At 38.9% G+C, this 21,596-nt stretch overlaps 1 protein-coding gene across 1 annotated transcript; it reads right to left on the bottom strand.

Moving 5' to 3' along the window:
- Window positions 1-6,610: 6,610 nt before the first annotated feature.
- Window positions 6,611-21,523, bottom strand: mapk3 (mitogen-activated protein kinase 3). Its single transcript, XM_034309894.2, has 9 exons — window positions 21,091-21,523; window positions 19,529-19,711; window positions 19,003-19,192; window positions 17,732-17,848; window positions 17,481-17,595; window positions 14,933-15,064; window positions 11,699-11,808; window positions 10,827-10,956; window positions 6,611-9,170 (listed from the first exon to the last, which is right to left on the bottom strand). Exons 1-8 carry the CDS (start codon window positions 21,309-21,311, stop codon window positions 10,837-10,839), a joined length of 1,188 nt encoding a protein of 395 aa, XP_034165785.1. The 5' UTR covers window positions 21,312-21,523; the 3' UTR covers window positions 6,611-9,170; window positions 10,827-10,836.
- Between the last annotated feature and the right edge of the window lie 73 nt (window positions 21,524-21,596).

The raw sequence follows: 21,596 nt of genomic DNA, 5'->3' as shown, positions 1-21,596 counted from the left end.
GTTTCATGGCCAGCTGTGGCCTGTTTCCTCCTTATATCATGATAAATTAAGGAGATAAAAGGTCTGGAGCTGATTCCAAGTGTTGAATTTGCATTTGGTAGCTGTTCATGGGAACTCTCAATATGCCGTCCAAAGAGAGATGCAAGTGAAGGAGGCCATCATTAAGCTGAGAAACCAAAACAGACCTATCAGAGAGATAGCAGAAACTTTAGGAGGGCCAAATCAACAATTTGGTACATTCTTAAAAAGAAGGAATACACTGGCGAGCTCAGCAACACCAAAAGGCCTGGGAGACCACAGAAAACAACTAAAGTGGATGATTGCAGAATTCTTTTCTTATTGAAGAACAACCCCTTCACAACATCTAGCCAAGTCAGGAACACTCTGGAGGAGGTAGGCCTATCATTGTCAAAGTCTACAATCAAGAGCCACCTTCATGAATGTAAATACAGACGGTTTACCTCAAGATGCAAACCGCTGGTAACACTCAAGAACACAAAGGCCAGATTAGACTTTGCTAAAAAACCTCTAAAAAAAGCCTGACCAGTTCTGATGCAAGATTAACTTGTACCAGAATGATGGGAAGAGAAAAGTATGGAGAAGGAAAGGAAGGGCTCATGATCCAAAGCATACCACATCATCCGTCAAACATGTGGAGGCAGTGTTATGGCATGGGCATGTTTGGCTGCCAATGGAACTGGGTCACTGGGGTTTATTGATGATGTGACTGTTGATAGAAGCAGCAGGATGAATTCTGAAGTGTACAGAGCTATACTTTCTGCTCAGATTCAGTCAAATGCTGCAAAACTGATAGGACAGCGCTTCACAGTACAGATGGATAACAACCCAAAACATACTGTGAAAGCAGCCCAAGAGCTTGGAAATTAAATGTTCTTAAATGGCCAAGTCACTTACCTGACCTCAACCCAACTGAGCTGCTTTTCACTTACTGAAGACAAATCTGAAGGCAGAAAGACCCACAAACAAGCAGCAACTGAAGATGGCTGCAGTAAAGACCTGGCAAATCATCTCAAGGGAGGAAACTCAGCATTTGGTGATGTCCATGGGGTCCAGACTTCAGGTAGTCATTGACTGCAAAGGATTTACCTCCAAGTAATAAAAATAATCCTAATATTTATGATTATATTAGTTTGTCCCATTACTTTTGAGCCTGTGAAAATGGAGGAACTCTGTAAAAAATGGCTGTAATTCCTAAACGGTTAATGCGATATTTTTGTTAAACCCCTTGAATTAAAGCTGAAAGTCTACGCTTCAGTCACATCTTGACTGCTTCATTTCAAATCCACTGTGGTGGTGTACAGAGGCAAAATTAGCAAAACTGTGTCACTGTCCCAATATTTATGGACCTGACTGTATATATATATATATATATATATATATATATATATATATATATAGATAGATAGATAGATAGATGTGTGTGTGTGTATATATATATATATATATATATATATATATATATATAGATAGATAGATAGATAGATGTGTGTGTGTGTATATATATATATATATATATATATATATATATATATATATATATATATGGTTTTGGGAGGTGTATTCACAATGGATAATTGACAAGTGGATATTTGACAAAGGCTGGGCACAGAGAGAGAGAATGTAAACTAACTGTATACAACACACAAACACACACACACACACACAAAGAAAATCTTTGTGCTCTTTTTCAAATAAAAACATTTTTGGTAAAACAAAACAACAAAAAATGTTCTAATTCTCCTGTATATTCTTATGGGCACATTTGTTCCTCACTGGTGGCTGAAACAGGCAAACACACACACACACACACACACACACACACATTTTCTGGACACACAAATAACAGGCATACAAGCCAACATTTCTAAAGTGAAACTTCTGTTTGTCAGCAGATGTTTTCTATTGTGTGGATTTGTACAGAAAAGCTGACAGGCAGCACATACAGAAACACGCTCGTGCACGAGCACACACACACACACACACACACACACACACACACACACACACACACACACACACACACTGAGCTAACTGAGCTATGCATAGTTGCCTAAGCAGCTAAGTTAATGTTTGCTAGCTAGTCAACTAACATATGTTCTGCTACATAGCTCACTAAGAAACATAAGCCGCTAGCTAACTTAGCTATTGTTGGCTAGCTGACTAGCATTAAACAAAACATTATCTGACGTAAATAATTCTAACAGTACAGTACTTTTTTTTTCTAATTGACTCAACAAACCATTTTACAAAGGTTAATATTAATGAGAAACATTACAAATGAATCATTTACTTTCGTCCTTCTTCTGTGTGCAAATTTGAACTTCACCACTTTCACTCACACTTTTATCTTTAACTTGTGGCTTGGGCCCAATCTGAGATCATCTCTGTGATCTAGACTATTATTATTATTATTATTATTATTATTATTATTATTATTATTATTATTATTTATTAATTAACAGTATAGTTTTTAGCATAGTAGTTTGTGTGGTGTGTGGTGATTAGTCGTACTGTGAGTTATTTTAAAAGCTGCTAAAGGAACAGGAGTTCAGACTGGCAGGACTACAATAAGATCATCCTGATCTTCAGCAGTCACCCTAGATGAATACGCCTAGTAATGTAAAAGCTAGTCTCAAGTTAATTAGCCTACAAGTGCAGTATTGTAATGCTAATTAGGCTGATGAGTTTGGCACATTTGATATGCTTGAAGTCTTTCACTAAACCCACCTTAGTGGGTTTAATATTAAAAGTAAGTAAAGTTATTAAAATGTGGTTTACTCTCACAACGTGAGACAACAATTTCATGGGCAGTAGTGATGTGAAAAATGGATCACGAGACTAAAACGACTTTTAGAAGGTTTGGGAAGGACATGATATTTCACAGAATTTAAATAATAGCTATAAATACCATTTCAGTAATTTGTTAATAAATATTACATTAAGAATCTTATGGCTGATCATTTACTACAGTTATCTTTCACTCCTTATAAAATCTAACAGTGTGTGTGGTGATATAACCATGAATGTATGTGTCACGCAATACATAATTGCTCGCTGAAGGTGAATGAGCAAATAGATGTATATGATTTAAAGATGATTTACAATGATTTATGATTTTTTTCACATTTCTGGTATTTTGATTATTTGTGTGCTTTTGTAAATCATTGAAAATTGAAATGTCTGATGAACATACACAATACATACAGCCTGTCTTTGTTATTCTGTGTTTAATTCACCATTTGGTTGCACAACTACTTATTAGTTTAGCATGGTTAAGAATTATTTTAGATCAGTTTAAGTGCTAAAATAGGCATCATGCTAGACACAGCTAAAATATCTGTGTATAAATATCAAATTTATTAGATTCAACTTTTATAGTCATTATTGTCATCAGAGTACAGAGTACAGAGCCAATGAAATGCAGATTTTTGCATATCCCAGCTTGCTAGGAAGCTGGGGTCAGAGCGCAGGGTCAGCCATGATACGGCACCCCGGAACAGAACTGGAAGGTTGGGACACTTTAGAGATACAATCGAAATAATTTGCTCATTTGCATGTTACATGACATGGTGGAGAAGTGCCCCAGGTAATGCGAGTAGTCCTGCCCCACCTCTGTTGAACCCTGAGCTCATTTCTGTGCATCTTATCTCTGTGTTCACATGGGGATGTGACCGAACACATTATTCAGAATGAACATGTTCTAATGTGTTCTAAGCAGATACAAACACAGATATGAATAGGAGATGCACTGTTTGTTTTTTTTTTCTTTTTTCTAAAGCTTGCCAGAAAGGTTCACAGGGCATGAGGTTGAGACTAGAGGTGTGTATGGGGACTGGAATCCCATGGAACATAACAAAAAAAGGCGTATGTACAGGAGGTTTCTATCTCCACGTCGCCACGAGCGAGTGGTCAGATATGAAGTTCACATGACAAGCGAACATCAACATGGATGTACAGCATTCATTCGTTCATCCTTAGCAGCTGTCAGGGTTTTGGTAGTTTAAATTAGGCTATGAGATTTGTTTATATTTTGAGAAATAGAACCAACAAAATTAATTTGAAAAACAGTCCTGCACACATCTCTAGCTGAGACCATTTATGAACTGGAGTGATTTAGCTGAGGTTGAGGAACTGTCAGAGCCAGAAAACACACACACCATGCTGACAGTTCTGGCATTTTTGCCTCTGGTGTTGTTCCACAGTTTAAGTTTTCCATAATGGTAGGGTTCATATTTAAATGAACAAAAAAAAAAAGAAAGAAAAGAAAGGAATATATAAAAGAAAAAAAAATACCCTATCAGTTTAGGCCACACCCACTTTGAGGTTAAATACATATACAGATATGGATATTTGGAGCGCTATACAGATACAGATACAGGCATTGTGTTACACCCAAAGTGTGCATGGGTTTCCTCTGGGCTCTCTGGTTTTATCCCACCTCCCAAAAACATGCAGGTAGGTGGACTGGCTACATTAAATTGCCCCTAGGTGTGAATGAGTGTGCAGATGAGTGTGTATGGGTGTGTATGAGACACCTTGTGCTCTATCTAGGGTGCCCAGTTTTCCCAGGAAGATGAATGAAAGAATAAATGAATGACATTACTGATAGACAAGGGACATTCTTGTAATTCTATAATGTGCTTCAGTTTTGTGCTCTTCTGATTTCATAGTGTGGTTTTAGCTGGAGTAGCTCAACGACCAGAGATGTCTCTCTGAATCCCACTTAATTTCTTGGTGCTTCTTTGTCATGTTTTGCACTTTAGATGCACAGTATTGTGAAATATGTTTTGTAGGATGTTGTAGTTTTTTTGTCTACAGCTTTAAAACCCTTGTACATGGTGAACAGCTTTGCCAGAACATGCCCTGGAAGTTGAAAAGTGGTTGAACTGGATAAACTACACCAGAGAAACTGGAGGACATGATCTCTGAGAGAACCTCATGGACAGACTGCTTTATCAGTTTAAAACACTGCTAACAGTAAATCACCAAATGTTTAGAGAACTAAACTAATAATTGGCGAGGTTCATCAGGTCATTACAGAATGAGTTATTGCTGGTGGAGCTCTGAAGTTCAGGGCTCAGTCTGAATATGGCCTTTAAGTGTGTTTGCCTCTGTAATCCCGCCTCTCACCCCAGCTATCAGCAGCTGTTGGGGCATGCCAAGCACTTTAGTAAAAAGAGGACAAATAGCTCAGCCTAAAACTCAGTGCAGTTCAAAATATATCCATCACACTCACCAAGCAATGTTGTAGTTCCTTGTTGAAAACAGGAATAAATCAGGCTTGTGGTATCTAGGTATGAACATATGAACTGCTCAGTTTTTCACACTTTAAATCTGTGTATTTGGCATTACCTGAGGCGTAAGCAAGAATGGGACGTGATCAAAAATATGGCCAGAATGTATGCACGGTGACCTGGGAAAACCCGCCAGGTGATGATGTGTGGCTGAAAACTGGAAAACCAGCAAAAAAAAATAAATAAAATCATGCCAAAATTTTTTTCTGCGAATTACACATTTTATAGCTGATTTTAAGAAACTATAAAGATAGTTGTGGAAAGATGATGTGGAACTGTTTTTATTTACTTTCTAACTTTGCCTAGGCTACCTTCCAGAAAATATCATGTTGTGTATCAAGCTGTAATGTCTAAAGTCTTGCTAGCTAAGTGTAATTTCCTCACACAGTGAATGTCACGATTTGCTTAAATAATTGCATAGTTCCATGTTGTAGCAAAATGAACATAGGCCTAATTAATTCAGTTCGTAATCAGATACTGACTGATAAATACTGTGATGCTCCTTCGCTGCAGTCAGAATGAAATATTTTACACTTTCATGTATGGTGGCTTGTTCGTTGACCGTTAATTTAAGGCTGTTTTTAGAAATATGTAAGATGTAAATCTTTTCAAAACCACTCCAGCATTATGTACACCATTTATCCTGACTTTTATTACTCCACTAGACCTGTTGAGTCATGTGAACGAGGTGAGTAACTTGGAGCTCATTAATATACAAATATTCCATCTTCCACTACACTCCCACTATTTTCAGTTTTACTCCTGAAGTCTGGGAAAAGAGAAGACAATTACTTGCATCATAGTATTATTTGTAGCAAAAAGTACTAAGGTAACTGACTGTATAATGAAAAGGGACATGCAAATGCATTTAGAAAGTATTTATACCCCCTTCATTTTTCCTCAGTTTGTTACAATACAGCCCTTTTTTCCATTTTAAACTCTATGAAACACTGTTTATGCTTTTTCATTATGGTGTATATCAGACTGATGAGGAAAAGTGAATACTCTCTAAAGGCACTAGTATTTGATCACAGAGTGACTCAGACTTACATAAAGACTTACGCCAGAAACACTTGTGAACAAAGACTTCCTTGTTTAATATATGGATACATTTTTGCGTGATGGTAAGAACATCTTTTTTCTGTAAACGTTACGTAAACACTTTGTTAACACCTTCAAAAGCATCCAAAATCAAATGCGTGATGATATGACTGGCAGAAAAAATGAGTCGAGACTGATGTCTTCTGCAATACTGATGAAACAACATTCAAAGGAAAAATGCAACACATCCCAAATAACAGTATCAGCAATTTTTATTTAATATATGTATATAAGTCTGTTTCTTTGTTAATTGTTTAATTCATAATACCCATAAGCATGTACATACACTAAAACCATCCATGGTTCATATCTCTTGACAGTCTACTCATAGCTTTAAATCATCTTTTAAAATAAATCCTTAAAAGATTCAGGGGAAAAAAAAAAAATAGATTTCAGATAGAGTGACGACACACCCAATTAATTTTCACACACAATGAAAGAAATGAAAGGAAAAAAAGGACAAAAGTTTTACATCCCTTTTTCAGTTCTTAAAAAAAAAGACTCATCAATATAACAGCAATAATTATAAGAACAGCCATTAAAAGGACATTGTTAAATCTGCCTCATTTGTAGGTCTCAAATCATATACTGCTTGTGTGAGTGAGGGATATCTGTAGGTGTGTGCTGTGTGATTGTTCAGTCCCTGTGGTCCCATTTGTAAATAAGCAATACATCAACGACAAGGCGGCATAACAAATTTTTCCTTGGTAAAGATTTGTTCCCCTCGGCTCAGTGAGCGGCGTGGAGTCACTCGCAGCGAGAGGACGCGGAGGAAAAACAGCTCAAAGCCGAAACAGACAGACATGCAGACACAGACATGGGGATGCAGCCCGACCATCTGTGCCTTCCTGTCCCACAATGCACCGGCAAAGCAAGAGAAAAAGCAGAGTGCCATAGAAGAAGAGAAAAAGAAAGCGGGACCGAAATGGAGCGAGTACTACAGGAGTTATGGCATGTCTCCATCGATCAAAAAGTTTCTATAAAGAGAAGACAGGAAAGAGGACAGAGCAAAACTGCACCAGGAGGAAAAAAAAAAAAAAAAAAAGAAGAAATAAAACAAAGCATTTGGTCGTGAGACAAAAAGTGCAGGTGCACAGATTGAAGAACGTCATTCGACCGATGTATGAAACGTGCTGTAGGGTGCACTTTTGTTTTCCCCCACACAGGAATATCAACAACAACATTAACATCGGTGTAGAAATCAAGCCTGGCTTTTATTCAAAGACAAACACACCCCACTATTTAAAAATTTTTCCATTCCCCCTATCTAGAGCTAGCTTTCCTCATCGGAGACTGGACAAAAAGCATATATCTGCGTTGTTACAGGCGTTTAGTCAGTTGCAGGAAACAAACGAGGCAATAACACTTCTTCAAACGAGCAGGAAAATAGGAAACACTACCTGTGATTTGGTGCATGCAAAGTCAGCCAGTCACAGACTACATTATCACAAGGTCAGCCAATCACAGACGAGAGAGGCGTTGAGGTCAGCAAGCCCCGTGGAAAAAAGCCCTTTTTGAAGAAATTGTGACATCACCAGGGGGGAAGGAGTGTGTGCTATGGCTCTGAAAGCGTTCGGCTTGGCTATGCCTCCTCAACTGGCAACGTGTGAGGAGAAAGAATGTGAAGGAATGCTGCAGGTGCTGGAGGAAAGCGATGTCAAGGGATCAGCGGTTAAAATCTGAGATAAATTACGCTTATCTGGAAAGGAAAAAAAAAAAAAAAAAGGGAAGTCATTGATGACCACTATTGTAAGAGCAACACAACCAAAAATAACAACAGGGAGATAATCTACACACTAAGGAACATTGAGGAAATGAACATTCAATGTCTAAAGCGTGATTGCAGCGGCAAAAGTGAGATAGAGATACACAGAAAGAGAAAAAGAAAGGGATGTGGGGATGATATTTGAGTTTGATGATACTGATGGCTTCATTTTCCAAGAGCACTGGCGATAGCGTTTCAAAAACCCCACCAATGGAATCGGATATGGTACAGTAAGTAAAGCAAGATTCAGTTCTATACATCTTCATCCTGTATATTTTCCTTTTTTTTTGGAATCATCAGCATTGGCTTTCACAAGCTGGAGCAAGAAAAGCTCACAAGGAAAACTAACCAGACTTCTCACATGTATTTTGTTTTTTAAAAAAAAAAAAAAAAAAAATCTAACAAATACTCAAATATAAACTCTCCACATACAAAACACATTTTGCAAAGGATCATAACGTTCAAATTACAGTGTACAAACGGATCTCGGACATACAATACTCAGAGAAAATGCAAAAAACCTCCAAATTACATATACACATACATACACACCCAGCCGGAGCCCATAGTAACGATATGCTCGCACGTTCTCTCCCTCTCTATTCTTCCTCCATTTAATGGCATAAACAACAGACCGGTAGCAGGCCAAACGTGACGAGATGAGAGAGGGAGAGAGTGCAAGGAAGAGAAAAAGTGTGAGCCGATAAGCAGGAAGGGTGAAAGAGTAGGGGCTGTGTGCAGCATGGAGTGGCACGGTGGATACAGCTGCCCCCGTTCGATGGCGTTAACATAGCAGGTTAGAAACCCAAACAGAGCCTCCAGGCGAGAAAGAAAGAAAAGAAACGCTCAAGTTTTCCATGTACATTTTTTTTCTCCTTTTTTTTTCCTTTTTTTTTTTTTTTTGAATACCATGTGTGTACATCTTTTGTAGCTTGTTTGGAGTTATCTTGTTCTTAGCCTTAGCGTGGCTTGATCGCTCTCCTTGGGTGCTAAATAGGAAAAAAAGAAAAAAGAAAGAAAGAAAAAAAAAAGACAAACAAAAGAGTTAAAACATGTACACAGACGCAGCAGTTTCATGTTCACCCTTATGCTGAGTTTTGTGACTTTCTAAGAAATTTAGATTTAAGCAGATGGATTATATCATGGCTTTTATACTGCGTTTACATCAAAATGGAACAATGCATATGGGAAGGTTTTTTTTTTTTTACTTCCATCAGATAAAGCAGTGATGGAAATTTGGGCCACCGTCAGCAACCATGGCAGAAAACCAGAAAACCACAAAAAAGCCAAGCAGAACGTTCCATCCAGAGTTCAAAGCCGTAGCCGTGGGATAAACCGGAAGTTGATTATTTAGAAAACATGACAAACTCAATAATCTTTTATTTCTCCATTATAGATCAATGATCTTTAAAAGATTATTGAGACTACAAAAACCTCAACCTTGAGCGTTCTCATGCTTTCTCGAGTTTTCTCACGGAACAGCTACACATTCGTTCCTATGCTAATGTTAGCCAGCCAGCTAGCTAACCACTGGTAATATTACTTGATAAATGTTAACCTATTATAAGAAAATAATTCATAGTGGTTCTTATTTGTTTAGCAAGATGACATGTGACCCTATCACCATGGCAACAATTATTACAGAGGCTGTATGAAAGTGTTATTACATTCTGTAATGAAGCACAGTGGCTTTTTTTTTTTTTACTGCCCATAGGTAAACACAGCATTAGTGTCATTCTCAGTCTGTCCTGTAAATCCTGTAAAGTTAAAAAAAACAAACAAACAAAAAAAAAAACCCCATGATTCAAAGCCGACAAACTACAAAATTACTGACATAACTGCAGATCTGCGATGCTCTTATTGTCTCGTGTTGGACAGTAGAGGACACGGCAGCCTGAATCAGAGACCAGCTTTACACATTACATACACAAAGTTTAACCCCACCCAATCAAACTGAATCTTAGAGTTATCACACTTCTTACAGTCTTATATAAAAGCTGAAATCTCACCCTCACCCTTGTTTAAGCCCACAGCTACACTCAGCTTGTATCCACAGCCGGTTTTCCTCATTCACCAGCAAGTATTTGTTGAGATGCAGCTGCGGTTAGAATTTGGCTGCTTTCAAAAAACACCACTGGTGTTTTTCTTCTTTTTTTTTTTTTAAACTCAAGAGTAGAAAATGGAGAAAGTCCATGGCCTACATGAATACATGGTATACATGAAGCATGACCAAAATGGCTCTTATTGGGTATTTAAAAATAATGTATTAAGGAGTTTCTTTTTTTTAATATACCCACTTTCAATCCAAACCAGTGCTAGCTTACTGAGTGTCTGTGCTTTTATTTAACGATAAACAAAAAAAAAAAAAAAGAAAGACAAATGTTCTGTAAAATTCAGTAAAAATTTTAACATCAAATCAAATGCATCCAATCCAGAGTTTGCAATTGCTATTAAAATATTAAATAAAAAAAATATGAAGATATCACAGTTCCCAAAATATGTCAGAAATGTGTACTGTGTGTACCATGACATCATGATATCAATATTATATCATCACACTGACTAGCCCTACTTTGAATCAGACATTTTGATTCACACCACTGACCGCTAGCATAACAATTTCTTGTTTTTAATTTCAAGTTTACCTTGCTTCCCTCAGGAGCCTTGGTAGTTGGCCTGGAATCGTGCGGTCTCCTCAAAGATGAGTTCCTTCAGCTTCTCTTTAGGAAGGTCATCTAGCTCCATGTTAAAGGTGAAGGGCTCCTCAGCCACCGGCTACACACACACACACACACACACACACACACACACACACACACACACACACACACACACACACACACACACACACACACACACACACACACACACACACACACAGAGAGAGAGAGAAAACATGGAATTTCCCACATGCATTATTCATCCATGCACAGTTCCCAGTATAATGAAACCTGTTTAACTCATCTCCGATGCTTTAAAGGTGCAGTTTGTAATTTTACGAAATTGTTTATAGACTTACAATAAACTTTTTTTTCCCCCTCATTTATTTTTATTTTTAGAGAAAAATATTCTCATTAGTGCCACGCAGTATTTCCGACTGGCTTCTTCATGTCATCATTCTGATTTTTTTTTTTTTTTTTCTGGGTTGGAAATTAGCTCCGCCTCCTGCTTGAGCACATCTGCTCAACTCTGCTTCTTTTCCTTAAAAGGTGAAAGGGTGGGGATGTGTTGACTGCCAGAGGAAGGCTTGCTAATAGTTTCACTGGAATTACAATTCACCCTTTCAGGCAGCAGAGGGCTCTAAACATTTCAAATGGACACCTTTAAAGTACTTTGATCAATGGGATACATTCCTAATTCATTTTAAGTGCAGCTCGAGTGTGGAATGAAGGACAGCAGTCACCTCATAGGTTTAAGTTTTAACAGCGCAAATGCTGCTTTTACGCTTTACAATAAGTAACAAGGTTACAGAGTGAGAGACATGGGGTACATGCAGCAGAGGAGCGATCGAGAGTACCTCATCAGTGGGGTCATAGTACTGCTCCAGGTAAGGGTGTGCCAGTGCTTCTTCCACCGTTATACGCTTGATAGGGTTAAAGGTCAACATGCGGTCCAACAAATCCAGAGCTAAACAGAGGACAGACAACAATGATATGTTTTCAACATCAACACACTGTCTGGGCTTATATTATGAAAATACACACTTACATTGTAGTGGTTGCTGATGTAAACAAAATGGTGACAATGTTTTAGGAAGAAGCCTCATTAACGATTGTGTGAAGATAATTTTTTATTGTGTAAGGGGAATTTATTATACAAATTAAACACGGATTAAATTTTAAATACACAAATTAAAATTGAATATCCTCCCTATTGTCACTGGTTGCCACACTTAAACCACAATTGCTTTCTGCCTGCAGGCCTGCTTTGATTAACTGCCAGCCTCCAAGGGGGAAAAAAAAAAAAAGCAGAGAGACTATCTGTGCTCTGAGTGTTGAACATTCACTACAGTGCTATCAAGCCCATCAATTTTTTTTTCTTAAATATATCATCCAATATATCATCCAAAGTAAATATTCATATTTGTAAATGTTTGGTTACTTCCCAGTTCTAATATAAACATAAATAAACTAGAATCCACTACATGACATACCATTAAACCTTATGCAATGTGCAGTGCTAATATATTTGCACACTATATTCACCAAACGTTTGCAGCCACATCCAGCTCACACTCCTACGCACGCCCACACACAAGTCGACCAGATAATGAACAAAAGAACACTCTTTAAGACCTGGAATGTTAATCTTAATTACCATTCAAAATCTCCAAAGGCCTTTACACACAGCAACGAAAGAAAAAAAAAAAAAAAAAAAGAAACCTGTGTGTGTGTGTGTGTGTACACACACATATACATATACATATACATATATATATATATATATATATATATATATATATATATATATATATATATATATATATATATATATATAAAAAATACACACACACACTGCACAGATGTCTAAAGTATCCACAGCCAAACAGCACTCATGAAGCGTGCATGAGAAGGAGCTTTCAGTACTCCTCTACGTCGAATATTAAGGCTCTCTTTTACATAAGTGTGAACACCACTGAACTGTGCTGAAATAGTGGTAATGCTAGTCATATCGTAAGCACTCTTAAAGATAATACTGTGATTCACTAGGATTTTAAAAAAAAATTAAGAATGTTGCCAAGCTCCTACCATCATAACTGAATGCCATCCATTAAGGAAAACTTGTTTGTACATGTTGCACCATGCAACTCGTGCAGCAAAATCACGGTGGTTAAAAAGAGAAACAGCTCAGTTCCTAATCTCCTGTTCATCAAAATACAAACATTTTAAATCTAAACACTTAATTAAACTATTAAATGGTAACAACAATAACAATAATAACAATAATAATAACAATTACTGTTATCATCATCAGCATCAGAAGAAAAATATACACTAACCAAGCTCCTAATCAGCCAATCATGTGACAACAGTGCCATGCATAAAATCATGCAGATACGGGCCAGCAGCTTTGGGTAATGTTCACATTAACTTTCAGAATGGGGGAAAAGTGTTATCTCAGTGATTTTCACTGTGGCATGATTGTTGGTGCCAGACAGGCTACTCTGAGTATTTCTCGAACTGCTGATCTCCTGATCTCTGCTGATCTCCGTGTTTACTCAGAATGGTGCAATAAAGAAAAAACATCCAGTGAGCAGCGGTTCTGTGGACAGAAATGCCTTGTTGATGAGAGAGGTTAACGGAGAATGGCCAGACTGTTTCAAGCTGTCAGAAAGGCTACAGTAACTCAGATAACCACTCTGTACAATTGTGTGAGCAGAAAAGCATCTCGAAATGCACAACAATTGAACCTTGAGGGGGGATGGGCTACAACAGCAGAAGACCATGTCAGGTTTCACTTCTGTCAGGCAAGAACAGGAAACTGAGGCTGCAGTGGGCACAGGCTCACCAAAACTGGACAGATGAAGACTGGAAGAAGAAGAAAAAAGAAAAAAAGAGGAAAAAAACCCCCAAAAAAACAAAAAAACGTAGCCTTTTCTGATGAATCTCGATTTCTGCTGATGCACACAGATGGTAGGTTCAGAATTTGGCACCAGCAGCATGAATCCATGGACCCAACCTGCCTTGTGTCAACATTCCAGGCTGGTGGAAGTGGAGTAATGGTGTGGAGAATGTTTTCTTGGCACACTTTGGTCCCATTGACACCAATAAATCATCGCTTGAATGCCACAGCCTATTTGAGTATCATTGCTGACCATGTGGATACCTTCATGGCCACAATTTACCCATCTTCTAGTGGCTACATCCAGCACGATAATGCACCATATTACAAATCAAAAGTCATCTCAAACTGGTTTCATGAACATGACAATGAGTTCAGTGTTGTTCATTGGCATTCCCAGTCACCGGATCTGAATCCAGTAGAACACCTTTGGGATGTGGTAGAATGGGAAATTTGCTTCATGAAAGTGCACCTGAAAAATCTGCAGGAATTGCATGATACATTCACGTCAACATGGACCAGAATCTCAAAGGACTGTTTCCAACATCTTGCTGATTCTATACCACGAAGCATTGAAGCTGTTTTGAGAGCAAAGGCAGGCCCTATCCAGTATTAGTATAGTATTCCTAATAAAGTGCTCAGTGAGTGTATTTTACAGCAAATACACTTTTACTTTTACAATTACAGCACAGACAGGTGCAAACAATAACTGCAGGAATGGGATTAAAAAATTCAAAAACAGTCCCACGCACACCCCTCCTGTAGCTCTGCTGCTCAAACTGAAGAGCAAAGCAAACAAGCAGCAGTTTTCTAATTATTATTACCATGAAAATCAGCGTATTTTTCTTTTTTGGTTCAAATGTTCAGCCTTGTTTCTATTTCAGCTGAAAAAGTACCCTTTCTGATCAATTCCTTGTCTAATCTTAGCCAAGACAAACATACACTGATGGATTGCATCTTACGTTGACAACCTCAAAACATTCTCCATTTGCTGTGACAGAAAGCGAAAGCACAGAGTCACACCTTCAGAGTTCAGATAAAACACCAGACAAAAGATTGCTAATGTGATATGGGCAAAGGATGTTCAAAACACCTGCACAACCATCAAGCGTTTCAGATTTACACATCGATTGGCCTTTTTGCAGGATAAAAATGGTTTAGGTCCTGTTTCCTATGTGTGCATGTATACCTTTGCTATCCGCCTTGGGGAAGAGCTTGTTCCAGGGAATTTTGGGCTTCTGTGGGAGAGACTGCAAGTAGTTCCTGGCTTTCATGTTGATTATACAGTTTAGATCTTCTTGAGAAGGAGATCCCAGGATACCTAGAAAAACATACATCCATTATACAACGGCATTGTTTTCACACCTGTTGAACTGTTGCATGGTATTTGGTTTTAAGCTGGTTTATGTTAGGGTCATTATACATCACTGGGGTTAAAGTTGTAACTATCTGTACAAGGCAGATCGTGTGTTATTGAACCTACAAGTGTTTAAACTATGAGACGTATGATACTAGTGCGAGTCAGTTATGCACTGTTCTTGCAGTTTTCCCTGAAACAAACTTTTTCGCGGCTGGAAAAGAGTGTCCTTATATTACGCACTTTTCCAGACATGAATAAGAACACTAACTAAACAACTAAACTAAACTTAACTAAACAACATGCTTCCTTTTCATAAAAAAAAATAAAATAAATAAGTTTACACACCCCGTCTTCTGAAATAGCCTAACATGCACTGAATATAGATAAGACAATCACCCCCATTCCCCCCAGTTTGACATTTCCATGTGTTACATCTTTGAGAGTTTGTACACTATATTATTCTATGGGAAACAACTGAACTTTTTTTTTTTTTTTTAAAACTTATCCACCTCACTGTTTACATATAACACTATGCATGTATTATACTGCTGTTATCCTTGCATATCACTCCTCACTGCTATATACACCAGAATTCTTAAATAATACTTGTACAGTTCTACTATTTATTTATATTACACAGACAACATATCATTTTGTGTTTAATCTGTCCATTGCCTGCATGTTATTCTTATTGGTTTGTTGTTGGAACTCTGCATCTTAAGAATTTAATACAAATCTAAACCATTCATCTCAGCATAAAAAAAGATGAACATTTAAGTAAAAAAGTGTTGTATGTTTATAGTGAAATGGTGGCTGCACACTTGTACAAAAAAAAAAATACACACACACACACACACACACACACACACACACACACACAGAGAGACTTTGATAGATTAGAAACGCTGGGGATTAGAAACTAACGTAAGAGGTTTTACATATATACGTTAAGTTGAGCATTTCTATGATTGTAACGCCAGCCACTACAACCTTGTTCCCTTTTATAACGTGTCAGAAACCACAAGCCTGTCCGAGGTTATCTAACAACTTGATGTGGTTTGAGAGAAGTGTGCAAACTTCAGCATGCAGTTTGCACAATGGTAACATGCAGTCAATACATTCCATTACTCAATAGATGCATTAGCCTTGTAACCCCAGTGCAAAGCTAACACAGCAAAACCTGGACATCAGAATGTCTTTACTGACTGACCAAATTTGAGGTAAATGGAAAACGTGTGTAAAAATTCCACCTGAACCATAACGTTAAAAGCGAAAAGCAGCAAACCAACAGCAGCTGCATTCTTTTCACAGTCGAGGGATTGGGTGCCGTATACGGTTGGGTGAAAAAGTTTGCATACCCTTAATGCAAAATAAGGCCAAATTTAATTTATAGCAATAAGACATTTATGGTATTTTTGTCTCACAAGTATCTAAACAGTAAATAGTAACGTAGGTTATAATATTAATAGTGAAAAACAATGAAAGGCAAAATAATCTCAGTTCAGAAGTTTGTATATCCCTAAATGTTATATGAATATTCACAAATAACTTGCACCCACCCACACACCCACTGTACTCTTATCCTCTGAAAACAGCTTTTGCATCCTTTCATCTGTAATATTAGTCCCCCCTACATTCTTCCTGACATGTGTGTTAGAACTCTGTCAGGTTGCTTGACACCTCATCGCTTGTTAGATGTGATGCGCTGCCTTCTTTGGAGACCAAGATGGTGATGTGTGCTCCTTCTCCCTGATCCTGTCACTCTTCTACCACAGTGGCTCCTCTCGCCCTGGTTCATCCTGATGCTCTGCTTCAGCTCGAAGCTTTCTGCCTCACTCACCTTCTGCTGTTGTGGATGGTCTCACATGGATACCCTAAAGATTTGCACTTCCTCAAAACAGTTTATACCATAGTCTTACCTTCTAAGAACTGCTGCTGTAATCATACACTGTCCTGCACTCATCCCTGGACTATTATTCACAATATTATTGTGCACTGTCCAATGCCACCCGGAAGAGTTCCCTTCTGAGTCCAATTCTTCTCCAAGTTTCTTCCTCATGTTGTTCAGGGTTTTTTTTCCTTTCCCTTGCTGCTTTGCACATTATAGATCTAAATCTACACCTGGGGTTCTGTGAAGTTGCTATGTCTATTGTATAAAACTGAATTGAACTGAATGTTCAAATTATTGCTCTGTTAATTTTGCCTGATGTTTTGGATTGTTGTCTTGTTGCAGGATCCACATTTTATTTTTAACATATTAGAATTCTAAATATTTTGGGTGATAAACTGTAGTATAATTTCCTTTTTTCCCCACAGAGAACTCTACAAACCTTTGGTCAGGCAGCAATGACAGATACGTGCAGTCACACTACCTTACCAAGTATATGATTCAGTTGGTCCAAATAGTGCTTTCCTGGGAAAATGGGCCGATTGGACAACATCTCAGCCAGGATGCAACCTACTGACCAGATATCAATGGACTTTGTGTAGCCCTGCCACACAGAAAACAAGAGAGAGAGAGAGAGAGAGAGAGAGAGAGATATTAACAAAATACACAAATTCACATTCCTACATATACACACGCAGATGTGTGCAGGAGTCTAATCATATGCACAGGGGAATATTTACCTTGGAATTGAGCATGATCTCTGGAGCACGGTACCAGCGAGTGGCCACGTACTCTGTGAGGAATCCAGTGTGGTCATGCTCTGGGTCGGCTATCCGCGCCAACCCAAAGTCACAGATCTGAGAACGCAGAAATAATAATACAATACAAAATCAGGCTCTCAATCTACCCGAGAAATACAATCTCATGTGAACTAAATCTGGCCCAAGAAGTCCAGGCTGTAATACAAAACATGGCCTAATCCCAAACGTAATACAAAACGCCGCGCTATAAAAGAAGCCGTCTATGGTAGGTTGAAAAACTGAGTGAGGATCATATTATATAACATGGAAATGTGGACACTAGATCCAGTTCCTGGGACAAGCAGATTTTTACTAGGTGGATTCAGTAGTGTGCACAAATGATGGGTGATTGTTTCAGAATCAGGAACATGCAGTTATTTGGAAACATTAACAAAACCGAACAAGCCTTTATGTAACTGTTCTACTTACTACACACAGTAACCGCATAAGTAAACATATAAAGAGAAAATACAGATGCTAGGCAGATTCACTGGTCAACAACATGCTGTTTTTTTTGTTAAGGGCACAAACATGATGCTACATTAGAAGGTTTGTTAGATGAGGATACTTGTTTGTTTATCTTAGTCTGTATTAATGCACTTAACTCACCACTTGTTGTTAAATGATGTTATCTGCCAAATTTTAGCATTGTCAATGAGGTTTCCAGGCAACACAAACACAGGACTGGGCAGCACACTGCAGCGTTTACTTGCGCAGTGGGCTACCTAAATATATTTATGGTTTATCCACGCCTGACATTTCTTGCTTAATGTTGTCTCTTGTGGGCATGGCCTATCCAGTATTTTATAAGTTCTAATATGAAATGGCAGGAGCCAAAAAGTAAAGAGTAAAGAGTGCTGCATAACTATGTACATGTTACATAATACCATGGCAATCTTAATATTATAGTAAACCAGTGCAGTTACCATAGATGTAATGTTTTTATGCATCAGAGCCATAACCACAAAACATGCCCAGGCTCGAACACCTGAATGCTCATGCAAGAGAGGGAGCTTCCTGAATTTCCGGGCAAGAAGAGATGCCTTCTTGTCTTGATTGGCTGGATTATGCTAGTACGCCTCATGTTTTTTCCTCCAATTTACAAAGCCCACAGAGATCAGAGTTTGTCCTCTAAACGTGTATCGTTGACAACTACGCAAAAAAAGAATATTTAAAAAGTCAGAAAATACTCTTCACGGATTGGCTCTGACCTTGAGGTCACAGGTGGTGTTGATGAGCAGGTTGGAGGGCTTCAGGTCTCTGTGGAGGACGTTGGCAGAGTGAATGTACTTCAGCCCACGCAGGATCTGGTACAGAAAGTAGCAGATGTGGTCGTTGCTGAGCTGTTGGGTCTTCAGCAACTTGTACAGGTCTGTCTCCATCAGGTCCTGGACGATGTAGCTGCAGGCGGTCAAGGAATTAATCGACTTTACAGCAGCTCACAGGGATAATCCCAGAGCGAAGCCAGGGACATATGCGCCTAATTGCTATTTTAAATGAGTGTTAAAGTGCTAGCTGAGATTTGGCTGTGAATGCAAGTGATATGGAGAGATAAAACGCAAAGCAATTGTTTTTCATTTCGGACCCCCTCTGAAGAGCTGCATAAATCTATCCCACGAGTCTCTAAAGCACAACCCTTGGGCCTCACTGCTCTTTAGGACAATGGTTGGAAACCTGACTCCTCATCGCAGTGCAGCCTGGCTGTCCAGGCGTGGCCGACTGCTCGGGTAAGGATACACGTCGCGCATGTAGTCGATGCGGCGCGCTCTCAGGATGTCGTTGATCCCGATGATGTTCTCGTGGCGGAAGCGCAGCAGGATCTTGATCTCTCTCAGCGTGCGCTGGCAGTACGTCTGGTGCTCGAACGGGCTGATCTTCTTAATGGCCACTCGGATCTTGTTCACATTGTCAAAAGCAGAGCTAAAAGCATCGGTGATGGAGGGAAGAAAGAGATAGTTCGTATAATCAAATGGGTGAGAACATGCGTGCCACTTAAGATAGAATTGGTTGCAAAAATGCATCCTGTTTTTTTAACTACATCAAGTATACACTAGAAAAAAGGGTAGTTTATACAGCTTCCCATTTAACTGTTTACCCATAATCTTATTACACAATAATAAAAACATATTAGTAATTTTTTGCTTTGGGAGATTATTTTTTAAAGCATATCATTCCAAACAACAGCAGATTTATTAAAAATGTATTACCTACAACATGATCATAGATGTTTGGGGGAAAAAAAAACAATAAAACTAATGGAAGATATTTCAAGATATTTCAAAAGGCAAGATTATACAGATTATTTACAAAAGTAGGGATTAATTTATCTTAGACGTCAGGCTCACATTATCCAGCTAACCGAGAAGTCTATAAAGTTAGCTGAGCATCTTTATCTCATGGTCATATCACAACACCAGCTTATTATTCATCAGCTACAGAGCTCAAAATACCAAGATCATTATATGAAGTGTAGGAATTTAGCACATCTACTTTTAACATAGTCACAGTTCATTCAAATTCAGTTAAAAATCATTGATTTCAACCTTTTTCCCCCTTAATAGTAACTTGGAAGTTTTAATATAAACCAGCATCACAACCACGCCTATATTACAGCCTCGACATAATGACATGTCAGAGAGCTAAATGCTAATGTATTAGCATGCAGTTTTGGCTTCCTGTGTCTATGCTTTGTTAGCTAACTAGCTAAATATCTGCAATCTTGAACAACAACAACAACAAATCCTTAAAAACGAAGAAACTGTCACCTGTTTGAGTTCAAACATGTCCAATATGTCAAATGATGTAAAAGTAAGGCTAATAAGCAGCTAGGTTAGCTTTAGTTCAGCTAATTCCGGCTACAGAAGAAACAGCTGGATGTGGTGTGTTTTAGTAAAATGTTGTTAATTGTATGAAGCTTAAAAAGGCATTTGACTTGTTTTGAACTGCAGGGGATTCTGCAGTGGGGTCTGGAGCGGCTAAATGCTATGTGCTACATGCAGCGAGTGAACTTGTTGAGCCGCCCAAATTCTGCTGCATTGCAAAGAAAAACCACTTTTCCAAGCTTGCTTTAGTTTAATTTCGCTTTATTTTAGTTTACATGGGAGTTTAGAGGGTGACGTCGCGTTTATTATCATTATTCCGCTCAAAAAAACAAACAAACAAACGTATTTTTCATACAGCATTTTAGCACACTAGCGAGGGTAAGTTAGTTAGTTAGCCTACTGGTTAGCATACCGAGCTCGCCTGTGTGGTGTGTTGTGTTATGATTAAAAATATACAACATTAGAATGAACTCTTACCACACCATCCCGTAGGCCCCCTCCCCGATATACTGGAGGTCGGTGTAGCGCGGGCCCACGTCGAAATTCTGTCCTTTCACCGACTCCAGGCCGGGTTTGGATCCCGCGGCTCCAGTGGCTCCACCGGGCGCGGCTGTTCCTCCAGCATCGGCGGCGCTGCCGTTCGAGCCCGCGGCTCCTGCTGCTGCTGCTGCCGCTGCGCTGTTGCCCGACTCCGCCATCGTTCCGCTCCACTAATCCCGCTCGGTTCCGGCGCTCGGTCGTGGAGGGGGGCCTTCTACCGATTTCAGCTTAACGACAGCGTCGTTTATTTCCGTGAATAAAATCACCGCGGCTCCTGTCGACGTCGCACTTGAACTGACAGGCGAACAGGAGTCGTTAAAGCGCCCCCTTAGTGCGTGTGCGCGCGCGCGTGCGTGTATGTGTGTGGCCACAAGTGAACGCGGATTTTTTTTTTTTTTTCCTCCCGTACTACATCGGGTAGCGCGTGCGCGCGAGCTTGGAAA

The sequence above is a fragment of the Pangasianodon hypophthalmus genome, chromosome 13 (genome assembly GCF_027358585.1).
Source record: "Pangasianodon hypophthalmus isolate fPanHyp1 chromosome 13, fPanHyp1.pri, whole genome shotgun sequence".
In the NCBI taxonomy this organism is placed as follows: Eukaryota; Metazoa; Chordata; class Actinopteri; order Siluriformes; family Pangasiidae; genus Pangasianodon; species Pangasianodon hypophthalmus.
The sequence above is the reverse complement of the archived record's forward strand: the minus strand, read 5'-3'. Positions and strand labels throughout refer to the sequence as shown.

Coding starts and splice junctions, on each gene's coding strand:
- mapk3 (XM_034309894.2), bottom strand. CDS start 21,311: ATGGCGGAGTCGGGCAACAGCGCAGCGGCAGCAGCAGCAGCAGGAGCC. Junction 19,193..19,528: donor ATCGACTACATGCGCGACGT/GTATCCTTACCC, acceptor GACCGCCTGCAG/CTACATCGTCCAGGACCTGA. Junction 15,065..17,480: donor CCAACTGAATCATATACTTG/GTAAGGTAGTGT, acceptor ATGTTTTTCTAG/GTATCCTGGGATCTCCTTCT.